General features: G+C 41.5%; 1 protein-coding gene across 2 annotated transcripts in view; it reads left to right on the top strand.

Moving 5' to 3' along the window:
* The window catches only part of phc2b (polyhomeotic homolog 2b (Drosophila)), a 46938-nt gene extending 39895 nt beyond the window's left edge, over positions 1 to 7043 (top strand). For both annotated transcript variants that reach the window (XM_061726886.1, XM_061726885.1), the window contains exons 11-15: positions 390 to 519; positions 2387 to 2489; positions 2961 to 3075; positions 4172 to 4496; positions 4574 to 7043. In XM_061726886.1, coding sequence (XP_061582870.1) covers positions 390 to 519; positions 2387 to 2489; positions 2961 to 3075; positions 4172 to 4496; positions 4574 to 4728 — 828 coding nt within the window. In that variant the 3' untranslated portion in view covers positions 4729 to 7043. The remainder of the gene's footprint in view (positions 1 to 389; positions 520 to 2386; positions 2490 to 2960; positions 3076 to 4171; positions 4497 to 4573) is intronic.
* The last annotated feature ends 6207 nt before the right edge of the window (positions 7044 to 13250 follow it).

Raw genomic sequence — 13250 nt, 5'->3', positions numbered from 1 at the left:
AAGTCCCAGGTTGGGGTGCAGGGTCAGGAAAAGACTTGTGCTCCGTAATGCAAGCTACAAGCCACCCACGGCCACCTGCAGGACAAAAGAGAGAAAAGGGAGGAGAAGGGGGGGCCAGCAACGGGATGACCAGGGGTGGGGACCGCAGGCCAGCACGCAGCTCCCGAAGCTCCGGCCCAATCATCAAGTCCCAGGTTGGGGTGCAGGGTCGGGGAAAGGTTGAGAAGGGGCAGGGCCAGGGAGAGGAGTCTTGAGGGACAAACATTCTCCCCCGCCCAAAAGGGGCCGTTACCCTGCCCCCCTCACTCCCACACTGCAGGTTCCGGTGTCCGGCAAATTACTGGAGTTTCAAACAATTTGGTCTGTTTTGTTGTTGTTTTCAACACCAGGTGGAGCGTCTGCCCATTCTCATCGACAGCCCAAAGAAGCTGGATCACCAGCTCTCCTCAGACCCCGACAAAACTCCAGTCAGCAACGCAGCGAACAGCGACTCTGAGCCCGAGGACTTGAACCAGCCAGGTGAGACGGAACAGGCGTGCTAACAAGTCTGTAGCCCTCTTTGTGAGTGGCTTTATCCAGGAAAGTGCATTATTCCACTCTGTTCTCAAGCTGCTTTAGTTCATCTTCCGAAAAGGCGTGAAGTGAATGAAATCGGGCTATTGTGTTGCATTAACCTGCGGATGTTGGCAGTTCTGCACATGTGTGCCGCTCGCTGCTGTTACAGCTGTAAACAGAACCCTCCTCACTCGCTGGAGGTTCTTTCATCAGGTGTGATCACAGTTTTTCTTTTTTCCTCGACCATCCTCCTTTATTTCGCCTTGTTAAACATGTAATCTGATCACGGTGAGTTCAGAAAAACATTTTGAACTGAAAGCTGTTTGGAAAAGATCTTTGTTCGCAGTCACCAAGATGACATAAAGCCATTTTCTGGCTCCAGCAGAACAGATCAAATGCATTTGATTTCATTTCATGTGAGGTTTGGCTGATGTGTGTTGAAATAAGGCCAAAAGCTGTTGCATCTTCACAACAAAGAAAAGTTTCTAAAGGACTGATACATGTCTGTATGTAGGCAGGCGGGTGCGTTTGTGAGTGGCTTTGATGCATAGACAGCAGCATTTTAAATTGTGCATAAAGCACTTGGAGGCGGGCAGCTCAAATCATGCATGTTCCAGTGGGATGTGTGTGATTTTGATGTCAGCACTCAGGCTTTGTGCACATGTCTACAATCCTCCAAATTTCACGTTGGTGCTCAGACTCGTCAACAGAAATCAGTGCACATGGATGGAGCACTTTTATTTATTTTTTTTAAAGTTTATTTCCAAAATAAAAATCTCACTTATTACTTTTGGGGGGAAAAAGTGCTTGAAACAAGGACCTTCCTGTTCATGGCTTTTAATGAACACAACATTCAAGATTTACATGATGAAATAAACATTGTAGTTGAATTAGTAGCGGCTTCGTCCCGGTCCGAAGCAAAGGGCTATTTAAATATTGCAGCAAGATGTTGGATTTTGGGTCAGCGTGACTCAATGTCATGTCAAATGTATTTGGCCCTAACAAACTGGCTTATCTTCGTTGAACACGCCCCCCCCCCCCCCATCCCAGGTTTCGGTGCCTGTGTGTAAGACCCAGGCTTAAAGTCTGACCCCTTCTTTTTTCCACCTCCTGGCAAGAAGGCTTAAAGAAGGAGAGACCATTTTTGTCTGTAAGGGACTACCAGGATTTCAAACAACTTTCTGATCACCACGTGTACGACACCATAACGGAAAAGGGACGCCTTTGTCTGCACCACACATCACATTCTTATTTACCCGCTCTAAATAATTTAAGATTGCTGAATTTGGGAGAAACATAAATAATAAAACGTCTTCGTTTCCAAAGAGAAGATGAAATTAGGTGATACATTACAGTGATTTCAGATTTTAGAACGACTAAAATAACATTTGAGTTGAACTACATCTTTTCATGTCAAGGAAAGGTTGACGTCACCCGTCGTCATGCCAAAGAATCAGTTAGTTATTCAGTATGATGTGAAAATAGTAAGAAAACACTGATTACATTTTCATGAAGTGCCAAGTATTTTTAAGCCGGTACACACAGGAGCTGCACTTCCTTCCAGGGACAGGAAGCTCGTGGTTAAAACCCCCCACAAACTCAAATAGCAGCTGGTGAGGAAGACCTGGACCCTTCAGCTGGAGCAGCTCCAGTGCGTTGGCATTGCAGTGGAGTGCCCAGATTGTTTGTTTTATGTCCTTTGTTTCCCGATAATCATTCCTTTTACTATCACATCTTAGTTCAAATACCTGGGGTAAAATATTAATGGCATAACCCGTCGTTTCATGTCTCATTTACTTCAGCGTTCCACTTAATGCTGCTTCTCCAACAGAGAAAGAAGAACCCAAGCTGACGTGTGAGTACTGCGGCTGGGTGGACTTCGCCTACACGTTCAAGGGCTCCAAGAGGTTCTGCTCCATGGTTTGTGCAAAAAGGCAAGTAACCTGGGCTTTGATTCGTCTTTTACATGTAAGCAATTCACACAATCCCGGACCTGGTGTCACGGAAACCAAGAGCCTCAGAAATTAAAAAAACTAAAAAACTAACAGACTTAAAAACAGCTTTTCCCCCAAAGCCATAACCACCCTGAACAAAACGTGAATGTCTGTTTTTTTACTGTGCAATACTTCTATCCGTGCAATATTCCACTACATGTGTAACTACATACTATCATCTGTAAATAGAATCTCAGGTCTTCACTATTCAAATGCACCTTAACCTTTTTTATATTTTGTATATTATTTATATTTCTTATATTCTTATATTTCTTATTGTTTGCACTATTGTTTCTTATTTGTCTTGCACTGGAGAGGTGATGCTGCTTTCAATCTCACTGTACCAGGTACATTGACAATAAAGTATTATTCTATTCTATTATTTTATAAATTACGGTTCTGTCCCAACAGGTACAACGTGGGCTGCACGAAGCGGATCGGACTTTTCCGTCCAGAGAGGAGCAAACCAACAAATCGCTGGCGCCGACGCCCCCCAGGCCGCTCCAGTATAGAGGCTAAAAAGCAGGTATAGAGGCACACACTCACACACACACACACACACACACACACACACACACACACGACATCTTCACTCACTCAGCAACACTTCACCCCTCATCAGTTAACTGCTTCCACCATACGCTTTTTTTTTCCTTTTCCTTTTCATCTGCACTTTTCATGCCTCATGCCTTTTAATGAAGTTGAGGATGATTTGTGGCGGCCTTATCGTCTCCCTCTGTCTTCATGGGTCATTAAGCGCTCCGTGGCGTTAAGCAACCTTTATTGGTGACCACTACAAATGAGGAAGCATCAGTAGGCCCAGCGATTTTCTGCCTGCTGGCCGGGTTATGTAGAAATCACAAGGAACTGGGTTTATCTTTTGACATTCAGTAATTGGACCCACTGACAAGTGGTTTATTGCAGCAGAAAGTCCGCTGGAATATCAAGTAAACTGGGTTAATAGCAGTAATTGACAGCTAAAATCAATGAATTAATCTGCTTCAGTCTTCATTGATGTTATTTGAAGCTCTGAGCTACAGTAAACGTCTCATCTAGTGATGCACCGATTGTTCGGTAACCAAAATTGTTCGTCCGAAAATGGCACAAAAAACACTTTCGTGTTTGGTGGAATAAGTGGGAAAAAAAACGAACAATTAATAACGACGTTGTAATATAAGGAAATAGACTGGCCGCTCCCGTAACGGTTGCGCACCACAAACATAAATCATTGGCCAACCAAAAAGTAAACACATAAGAATTTTACCTAACATTCACCAGGAGGTGGAACCAAAACAACATAATGCTGGGAAATTAAAAAATGTTCAGTTTTTATGTTCAATAAATATTTTCTACCTTGTAATTTTGTAAAAGATTTTTTTTCTTTGAAAAGCATGCCTAAATCAAATTTATTTGATTTATGCAATGGTGAAAAAATTGGCAAAATAAATGAAAAACTGCGAAGAACCATGTTCGGTATTGTTCGGTATTCGGCCAAGTGTTTATTATTATTTTCGGTTTCGGTTTCGGCCACAGATTTTCATTTCGGTGCATCACTAGTCTCATCAGATCTCAGGTGTTTACCAATGAGGCGTGACATGGTTTCCAACAACTGTCCTCTCCAGAAACTGTCCCCGTCACCGCAGCAGGCTCACGGCGGCTCCGTGTCTTCCCCACACGCCTCTCAGCCCAGTCAGGAGGAGTCCAGCCCCTGTTCCGACATGTCCAGCTACGAGGAGCCGCCCTCCCCCCTGTCGGCGGCCAGCTCGGGCCCCCGGCCCCCCGCCCCGGTGTCGGCCCAGCTCCCCGTCCACAGGCAGCCCAGCCGGGCCTCCGACCAGGAGGTCTGCGCCGGCAGAGACGTGCCGTCACTCTGCGAGCGCTTCCTACCCAGCGACCCCGCCAAGTGGAACGTGGAGGAGGTTTACGAGTTCATCCGGTCGCTGCTAGGTCAGGAGCCGCCCGTGAAGCCCGTGTAGCTCCAAAGCAGGAGCCCCGTTGACCGTGTTCCTCTGCTGTCCCTACAGGTTGTCAGGAGATCGCAGAGGAGTTCCGCTCCCAGGAGATCGACGGCCAGGCCTTGCTCCTGTTGAAGGAGGACCACCTGATGAGCACCATGAACATTAAGCTGGGACCTGCACTCAAAATCTTCGCCCGTATCAACATGCTGAAAGACTCGTAGCAGGAATGTGTGTGTATATAGACTAGAGTCCCGACTGCACTACGACCCGGCCCGCTCCACGCTCCGGACCGGCTGCTTCCACCTGCCACCTCTCTCTGGCCTTCAAAAGTTACAAGACGTGTTTCATCAGTACAGGAAAGGCCTCGCACAACAGCCTCGCTTTCTTTTTACACAACTGTCCTTGATTAGGGTTTTTTTTTTTTTTTTAATCTGATAAAGCAGCACTATGTAACTTTTCCACCATAATATAATATTTCCAGAGTCATTGTGATGGTACATCAACTTCCAACAGGTTTAATGAAACCTCTGTCATGGTCTGAGGGGTCTGTATCGCCTTCACTGGCACTATGTAACTTTGAGGTGGATGGTAGGAACCCTGCCACACTAAAAAACTACAATTTTTTTACGGCTTTGACTGCTTTACGGCATACGTCACTTCCCCCTCCTTCCCGATTCGCAGTCGAGACGAAAGCTGGGCAGGGCGTGGAGCGCAGAGCTCAGCAGAAGCTGGTATCATGGCCGAAGCAGCGAAAAAAACGAAGAAAATAAAAGTTTTAACGGAGAAGGCGAAAAAAAGAAAGCGGCAGACTAAAAAAATAAATAAAAAATGCCCAGGCAAGAATAAACATTGGCCCGGCGTTCACTCGCTGGCGTGAGCTGAAAGACGAGGAGGGATGTCCAACCAATGGCGATTCATGGGGATAAAACAAGAGACAGAATTCTTATGATACAAATGTAAATGTAGAGTTCTATGTTCAATAAGAATCAAAATTATAATGTTTTCACATTCGTCTTGGGTTTTGGTCATTCTAAAATTACTGACAATATCAAAAACAGACAGAATAATAATAATAGTGATCATAAAATTGTGTAATTGGCAATGAGGAAGCTTTATAAAATAATAATACAATTGAATAGAATTACATCACTAGAGGAAAGAATGCAATGCAAAGAAAATGTATAGAACATTTCTACTATTTTTCCTGAGAACTGTAAAATTGTGCAGGGCTGATCTGCAAAACATTCAGTTATTCACAGGTTATAAAGTATTTTTTTATTTTGTCAGTAAGTATGTTGGACTACTAATTTATGACGAAGTCCCTCTAAAAACGTGACAGGAAAAAGGTGCAGTAGAACAAAACCAGGGGGGGGGGTTACTTCAATAATAAAACCAAGTTGAAATCAGCGATTTTCAACTTCGTCATATTATATTGTTTAGCCAAAAATAGATGCATTACCTCTTCGCTATCCATCCTGCAAACGACCGCTGAAAACAGAAAAGTAGTTTTGAAAGTCTGTCCCGTCTTCTCTTTCAATATCAAAACAAATGCACGCGACGGGGACAGGATCTTTCCGGCAGTACGCGCTGGTGCTCATGGGAAACGTAGTGTTCTTTCTGGTAAAGCACTACCGCTTTTGTCCAAACGAGCCGCCAAACTCAACAAAAGCTGAAAGTTACATTGTGCTGCTTTAAGATCTTATTCATATTGGGTCAGTTTGGTTTGAAGAAGAAAAGTTCAGTTCCCCGTCCTGCTCATCTGTCCTGGGTTTGTTCTCACAGTGGCGCAGAGATGGAACATGTGTGACCTATTCATTTAATATATCAGGTTATATGTTTTCATCCCGTTGGTGTGTGAGTGAAGGGAAGGAGCTGAAGCATCCCATTAAAGTTCTTGTTTTTATTTGGCAGATCCTTTGCCCATTCCTACAATAAGAGTCATGGTACTAAATTATTCATCAGCCTCATTTGGGCCTTTTTTTTTTCTTCCTTTTTTTCAGTCAAATGTCTTATCCTGTAGATTTAAGCCCCTTTTTTTGTAGATTTTATTTTTCTGATTTTACAAAGCAATTTAAAATATTCAATTCAATTTTAGGAGGACACTAATGTATCCAGGAACAGTTGGGGTTTGCTGCTGTCTCACATAGCCCTGCTTTTGACTTACCGTATTCTTTTTTTTTTACTCACACTTTTCTAATGAAAAATTAGCAGTGGCTTTATAAAGCAAAGCAGAAGTTTCTTTGTACATAGCAGCTCAAGTGAAGGGGGAAAACAGTGGAATTGTCCTTTCTGTAAGTTATCCTTTTCCATTAAAAAATATTAATTTTGCTTAATATTTTGAAATATGCAAATGTATAAAATATCATTGACCTAAGTTGGGTTTTTTTGTTCATTTTTTATAACAAAAATTGTATCACCTAATTGTGTTTTATTGGTGTGATAGAAAGTGAACTTGTTTTAGACAATTATTTGTCAAATGCTTGTATTTATGAAAATTTGTTACGCAATTTGTTACGCAAAATTTGCAGTCATAAAAAATTTCCAGTACACTTGTGTCAGGGTCATGTTTTTATGGATTCGCTTCGAACCGTTCCTGCACTTGTTTAGTTTCATGCGCCAATGTGACAGAACTCCAACGTGACCTTTTGCCCGTGATGTTTTTTATTTATTTTTTTGTCTTCCCACATTACCTCAAATCAAGTCAAACTTTATTTATATAGCACTTTTTATACAGTAGTAATGCAAAGTGCTTTACATAATAAAATCAACATAAAAACTCACACTCATTGTTAAAAAAAACACCTGGGTATTTATATCTATATACAGTTTTTCAGTACCCTTTTTCCAAATTTGTGTGTGTGGGGGGGGGGGGGTTCTAAGATGAAAGGCAAAGTGTTTCAAATTTGAAACAAACACCTCAGCTGTTCGTCACTTAATATGAAAGACTAGTATGGGGGGATTCCTGGTTTAAAAGTTTAGAGCCTTTTTAAGCAATTGGAATACGAGTGGCAAAAAGTTAAAATAATTAAAAAAAAAAGAATCAATCTGCAACTTAACTAAAATTAATTGTTTTCTTGCAAAATTATAAATTGTCCTTGATGCAGAGAAAGTCTAACCCCCATATTATAAAGTAACATATTTATGGATGTCATGGAAGCAATGTTTTTGATCTCTGCCATGAAGTTGGACATTTTAACATGAGCTTTAATGGAAGTTGAGTCTGATTATGGCACCGCCCTCTAGCGGCCGGTCGAGGAACTGCAACTGTTATGGCTTCCCAGTTGGCTTCAACCCAGAGGTAACAAAAGTAATTTTTTTGTAAAAGCTACATTAGTAGATAAATAGCAGGCCCCCGGTCTCGCACTCAGTAGGCAGGCAGATTTTTCCCAGTGGCCGGCCGTGGTACTGCAACAAAAAATCCCATGGGGCCCAAAAAGCTTTTTTCCCATAGACCGCAATAGTAAAAGAGAAGCCTCTAAAACTGTTCACAGGACACGTCCAGCTGTAATCACCGTTAATTACTAATCTTTGTATTCTATATTTTTAAGTCATGGACTTTATATCCGTCAAAAATGTTTTCTAACGGCCAGAAAAGCAGGCCCGGTTCTACGAGGGTGCCGGTGCATAAGCATGCATTGCACCCAGTTTATGTGTTTGCATGCTTAGTTGAAAAGACAAAAAGAAAACTGACAAATGCGCGCCCGTTAAACCGGATTTATGGTTCCGAGTTAAATCGACGGCGTAGCCTACGGCGTAGTGTACGCGGGGACGCGAACGTACGGTGCGCGTCGCCGCGTACCCTACGCCGTATCCTACGCTGTAAGCTCTGCGTTGGTGCAACGCAGAACCATAAATCAGCCAGTGTCCGTCACTCATCTGCTTCCAGCAGTTTCCTGCACCAGCAAGACGCTGCTCTCTGCTGCTCCGTCAACACAAAGTAACGATGGATATTCGGAAGTGGTTCAAGCACAACGACGCAAGCAAGTTTACAGGACTGTCTCAGAAAATGTGAATATTGTGATAAAGTCCTTTATTTTCTGTAATGCAAGTAAAAAAAAACAAAAATGTCATACATTCTGGATTCATTACAAATCAACTGAAATATTGCAAGCCTTTTAATATTGCTGATTATGGCTTACAGTTTAAGATTAAGATTCCCAGAATATTCTAATTTTTTTAGATAGGATATTTGAGTTTTCTTAAGCTGTAAGCCATGATCAGCAATATTAAAATAATAAAAGGCTTGCAATATTTCAGTTGATTTGTAATGAATCCAGAATGTATGACATTTTTGCATTACAGAAAATAAAGAACTTTATCACAATATTCTAATTTTCTGAGACAGTCCTGTATATTTATGGTTATATTTATTTTTGTTGCTATGTTTTATTTTCTGTTGCTAGATTGTCTGATGGGTGAGGTAGTCCAGACTAAATGTAGCATTTTCTTTGTTCTGCAGCAATATTGCTGCAATAAAGCATTTGAAAAACACTTTAAATATTCTTGTTTTGCTAGTATCCTTCCGCCTGAAATTATGGGAAAATGCATAATTTAGTGTTGAATAACGTGCCAGGCATGTGCACCCCCTCTGATCTGAGATGCAGCCCTAGTCATCATTTTCTAGAACGGGCCCTGCAGAAAAGTCAAAGAAAAGTCTCTTTCTGGGCGTGACGTCACGGCTGTGTCCGTGCGCTCCCAGCGCGGTCGTGTGTGTGTCGGGAACGAGGATGGCTGAAACTAGCCTTTCGGCGGAAAAATCACTCAGAAAAGTGGAAAACACGGCTCAAAGGTGAGTTTTTGTTTGGTCACATCGAGTTAGTTTAACTTTATGATAGTTAAAGTCTGTTATTAGTCTCTTGTCAGCTTTTGTTTTTAAACGTAACGTTAAATTGATGAGATCGCTTCGTAATGACCTGATTACTGACGTGAAACCGGACTTTTTTTTTTTTTTTTTACATTACTCCCTCTGTAAAACTCATATTTTTTAGTATTTTTTGCATGATTAATCATTTATACTGTGTGCTCATCGCGGCTGATGTTCACGTGTTGCTCTTTTCACAACGTCTACGTTAATTTATTTTACGGCTTAATTAATGCCACGCCGGTGTTCTGCCAATTTCTGCTACCTGCCAGAAAATTTGTGGTTCTGCGCATGCGCACAGTCGATTTTCAAAGTTTGATTGCCACGACCATCATTTTCTTGCACGATGTAAAATTGATAATATGGGATGTTGAGTATTTGATCCTTCAAAATACACGACCCATGACATGAATTGCATTACACTTTGTGAAAATTATACGAAAAAGAGAAAAAAAAAACAACTCTATCGCTTTATTTGATATTCATTCAGTCATTGGCCTTTATTTAACCAGGCAGGTCATTAATAACACGTTCTTATTTACAATGACGGCCTGGCAAGTGACATGGACCAATTGGGGGGGGAAATGACGTGGCTTAGGGAGTAAAACACAGTAAAAATGTAGCTCTACAAAAGGTAGAAAATCATTAGGTAGCATTTTTTTGGCAAAGCAGCAGAAATTGGCAGAACACCGGTAAAATGTAAACCGACTTGTCCAGACTCCTCCATGGTCGGTGTGTCATGCGTGGCCTGACGGGTCAGCTGCTCCCCGGCCGTCTAACACCGGTGCCGGAGGAGAAGAACCTTGACGACGACGTCCTCCTCCTCATCTCGTCAGTGTGTTTTTATTCAATGTCAGTAGCCTATAGGGGTGTAACGATACACTAATCTCACGATACGGTACGATACACGATATTGAGGTCACGTTAACGATACGAATACGATATTATAGCAGTATCTTTTTAACAACCTTGAATGAGGAACATATGACTTGAAAAAATGTTATTTGAAAGACACAAAATACAAAACAATACTGTGCGTTTGCCCTATTGTTACAGTTTGTAATGCTTTATAACTGTTTACGTTTTAAAGAGAAAGCCAGGCCAACCATTTTCCACAAACTGAACTAAAAGTAAATGTCAGGTTTGCATTATGCATCTTCAGTTTCATACAAGTAAAAATATTTTGCCACAATCTGAATAGTTTCTCTCATGTATGATTTTACTTTTTTCTTTTCCAGAAATTTAACAACTAAAATTAAGTAAATAAATACATGCAATTTTACATAATAAAAAAAGATTTATTCATGCTCACCTTATAAGTGTAAGAGGAGATTTATTTTTGTTAAGAAGGTTATTTTGGTAATTCAGGGTTCATTATTTTATAAATATATTCTTTATATTCTGATGTAAATCAGGGACTATAATCAGTTTATCTGTAGTGCTAGTCTGTTTTAGATTGGGCGGAGTGATACGCCACAGTACGGCACTAGCTGCTGTGTTGATGTTCTAAAATCCTACACTGTTGAGCGGACAGTAAAGTACTCTCGAACTCTGAAGAAGTTTTCCCCGACCCGAAAAAGGTTTAATTTAATAAGGTAAGGCTTAACTCTACACCAGACTTAAAGGTTCAGAGCTCAAAACCCTAAAAGTCCGTGATCGGGACCGCAAAACGGAACTAGTTTCTTCTGAGCGGAGGAAGATTTTGGTCCGCGGGTCGAGCCGCGGTCGGCACGCGTGCTCGGATGCGCGTTTCTAGTCAACACAATAGATTAATATTAATAACATAATATCGCGATACACTTTGTCACCTCCACGACACGTTTCGTGACGTTTTTGTATCGCAAAATTTCGTGGCACGATATATTGTTACACCCCTAGTAGCCTATAGCATATTATTAAATTGTTTGAAAAAACAAAGAAACAAATATACTTTTGGTACAGATATTGACTTCGGAGATGATAGTGGACTTTTGGAGGAGCCCCCCATCATTGTACTTGTGGCTACTGTAGATGCTTTCAGATTCTTGGGAACCACTATCTCCCAGCACCTGAAGTGGACATCAAACATGGATAGTGTTATCAAAAAGGCCCAGCAGAGGATGCGTTTCCGTTTCGAGCCCCAACAATTCGGTAAAAGAGAATTTGTGATTAGCCTAAAGTATTCAACTTTTTTAGGCCAATTTCTTTATAAATCTTCATGGGCCTAACACAAGAAAACGATCCTTTGTTTGACAGAAAGAAACGTTTGGATCATGGGATCCAGTTATGTGCGGAGAGGAGAGGGGAGAGCCATCGAGACCGTGGGCCCCCACCTTGGGCTGGAGGGGGATTCCTGGGTCCACTGGTTCGCGTGGGGAGGCCTCAGGTGGCACGGCCTGAGCCCCTTCTTTGATGAGTGCCTGAGGGGCAGGGCGGCCCCGGACGTCCTGGTGGTGGTCTGCGGGTCCAACGACCTCGGCCAAAAGAAGACGGTCCAGCTGGTGGCCGAAATAAAAACGGATCTGGAGGGAATACCCGCAGATGACCCTGGTCTGGTCGGACATTATGGAGAGGCTCAGGTGGAGGTGCGCCCGGCCGGCCAGGGTTAACAAGGCGAGGAAGTGGGTGAACAGTGTGGTCGGGGCTTTTGTTCATGGGTTGGGTGGGTTTTCTGTCGGCCACCCTCAAATTAAATTCAAAACTCCTGGTCTATTTGTGCGCGATGGAGTTCATTTTTCCACTCTGGGAAATGATATTTTTTTAAATAACATTTTTGAAGCCCTTAAAACCCACTATCAGGTATAGATGTATGGGTTAGGGTTGTTTGTTGTTGTTGTTCGTTTCCTTTTTTTTGTTTTCCTTTTCCTTACCTGATAGTGGGTTTTATTGTTTTTTTGTAAATAAATTTAAGCCCACGAATAGACCAGGGAAAGTGAGGGTGGCCTTTTTTGTTTGCTTTAATGTCTTGCTTTTTGGCTGTCGTTTTATTTTATTTTTTGATCACACTGTTCACCCCAAGTTCTGTTGTTTTAATTTTGTTGTGTTTTGTGTCTTGTAAATAGTTTTTTTGTTGTATATAGTTGACCTTTTGTTGTTTGTGACCTTCATGCATTAAATAAATGCTCATCAAGGAGTTGTGTTTGTGTTGATATTTAAAAGAGAAAAGAATGACTATGTAGATATGCTTTTAAGAAACACTTGCAAGCGGTCTCTTAATTTTTTTTTCCATGACTGCAGATCACTAGCATAGTCAGAAAAAAGACATTGGGTGTGCACCTGCACAAAAAGTTAACATGCTGCTGTGTGCTGTGCCTGTTGTCTGACCCATGTCTCGTCAGGTATCATTAAAGCTCTCTCTCCTGAACAATGATATAAGCTCCAAAAATTGTCATCTCCTCCGTATGAGCAACTATTAGTAAAAGTCTGATTTACATTAATATTCTATAGAATGTTACAGTACAAGTCTTTTAAAGGCCGCTCAAAATAAGTTTTTCCTCAGACTCTGAACCCGAAATTTCCACTTTTATTCCTGTCTAGTCTACTGTATATTCTGAAGGTTTTTTCCAGGGGGGATTGTTGATATATTGTTGACATAATATTTGACAAAACTTGTAATACAAAAAATATTTGTCTTAATGTAAGTGATAAACTTGGGAAGTTTCATGGTGATACCTGCTATTTAAATTTTTTACCCTATTTTACCCTATTCACCTGGGGTGTCTCACCTTAAAGGAGCATGAGGCAGGATTTATGAAAAAAATTCGTATACGTTTTAAGTTTTCTAGTAATAATGTCAGATGAAGCGTTCCAAACCAAAAAGAATGAGCCCTCTAGCGTATTTCTCCGTTGCCTTGAACAGGCTGTGTGCTGCAAAATGTGCTGCAATTCCGGGCCGGAATTTCC

Source organism: Cololabis saira, chromosome 8 (genome assembly GCF_033807715.1).
Source record: "Cololabis saira isolate AMF1-May2022 chromosome 8, fColSai1.1, whole genome shotgun sequence".
NCBI classification, from domain to species: Eukaryota; Metazoa; Chordata; class Actinopteri; order Beloniformes; family Belonidae; genus Cololabis; species Cololabis saira.
Note: the sequence above shows the minus strand (reverse complement) of the source record. Positions and strands in the feature narration are given on the sequence as shown.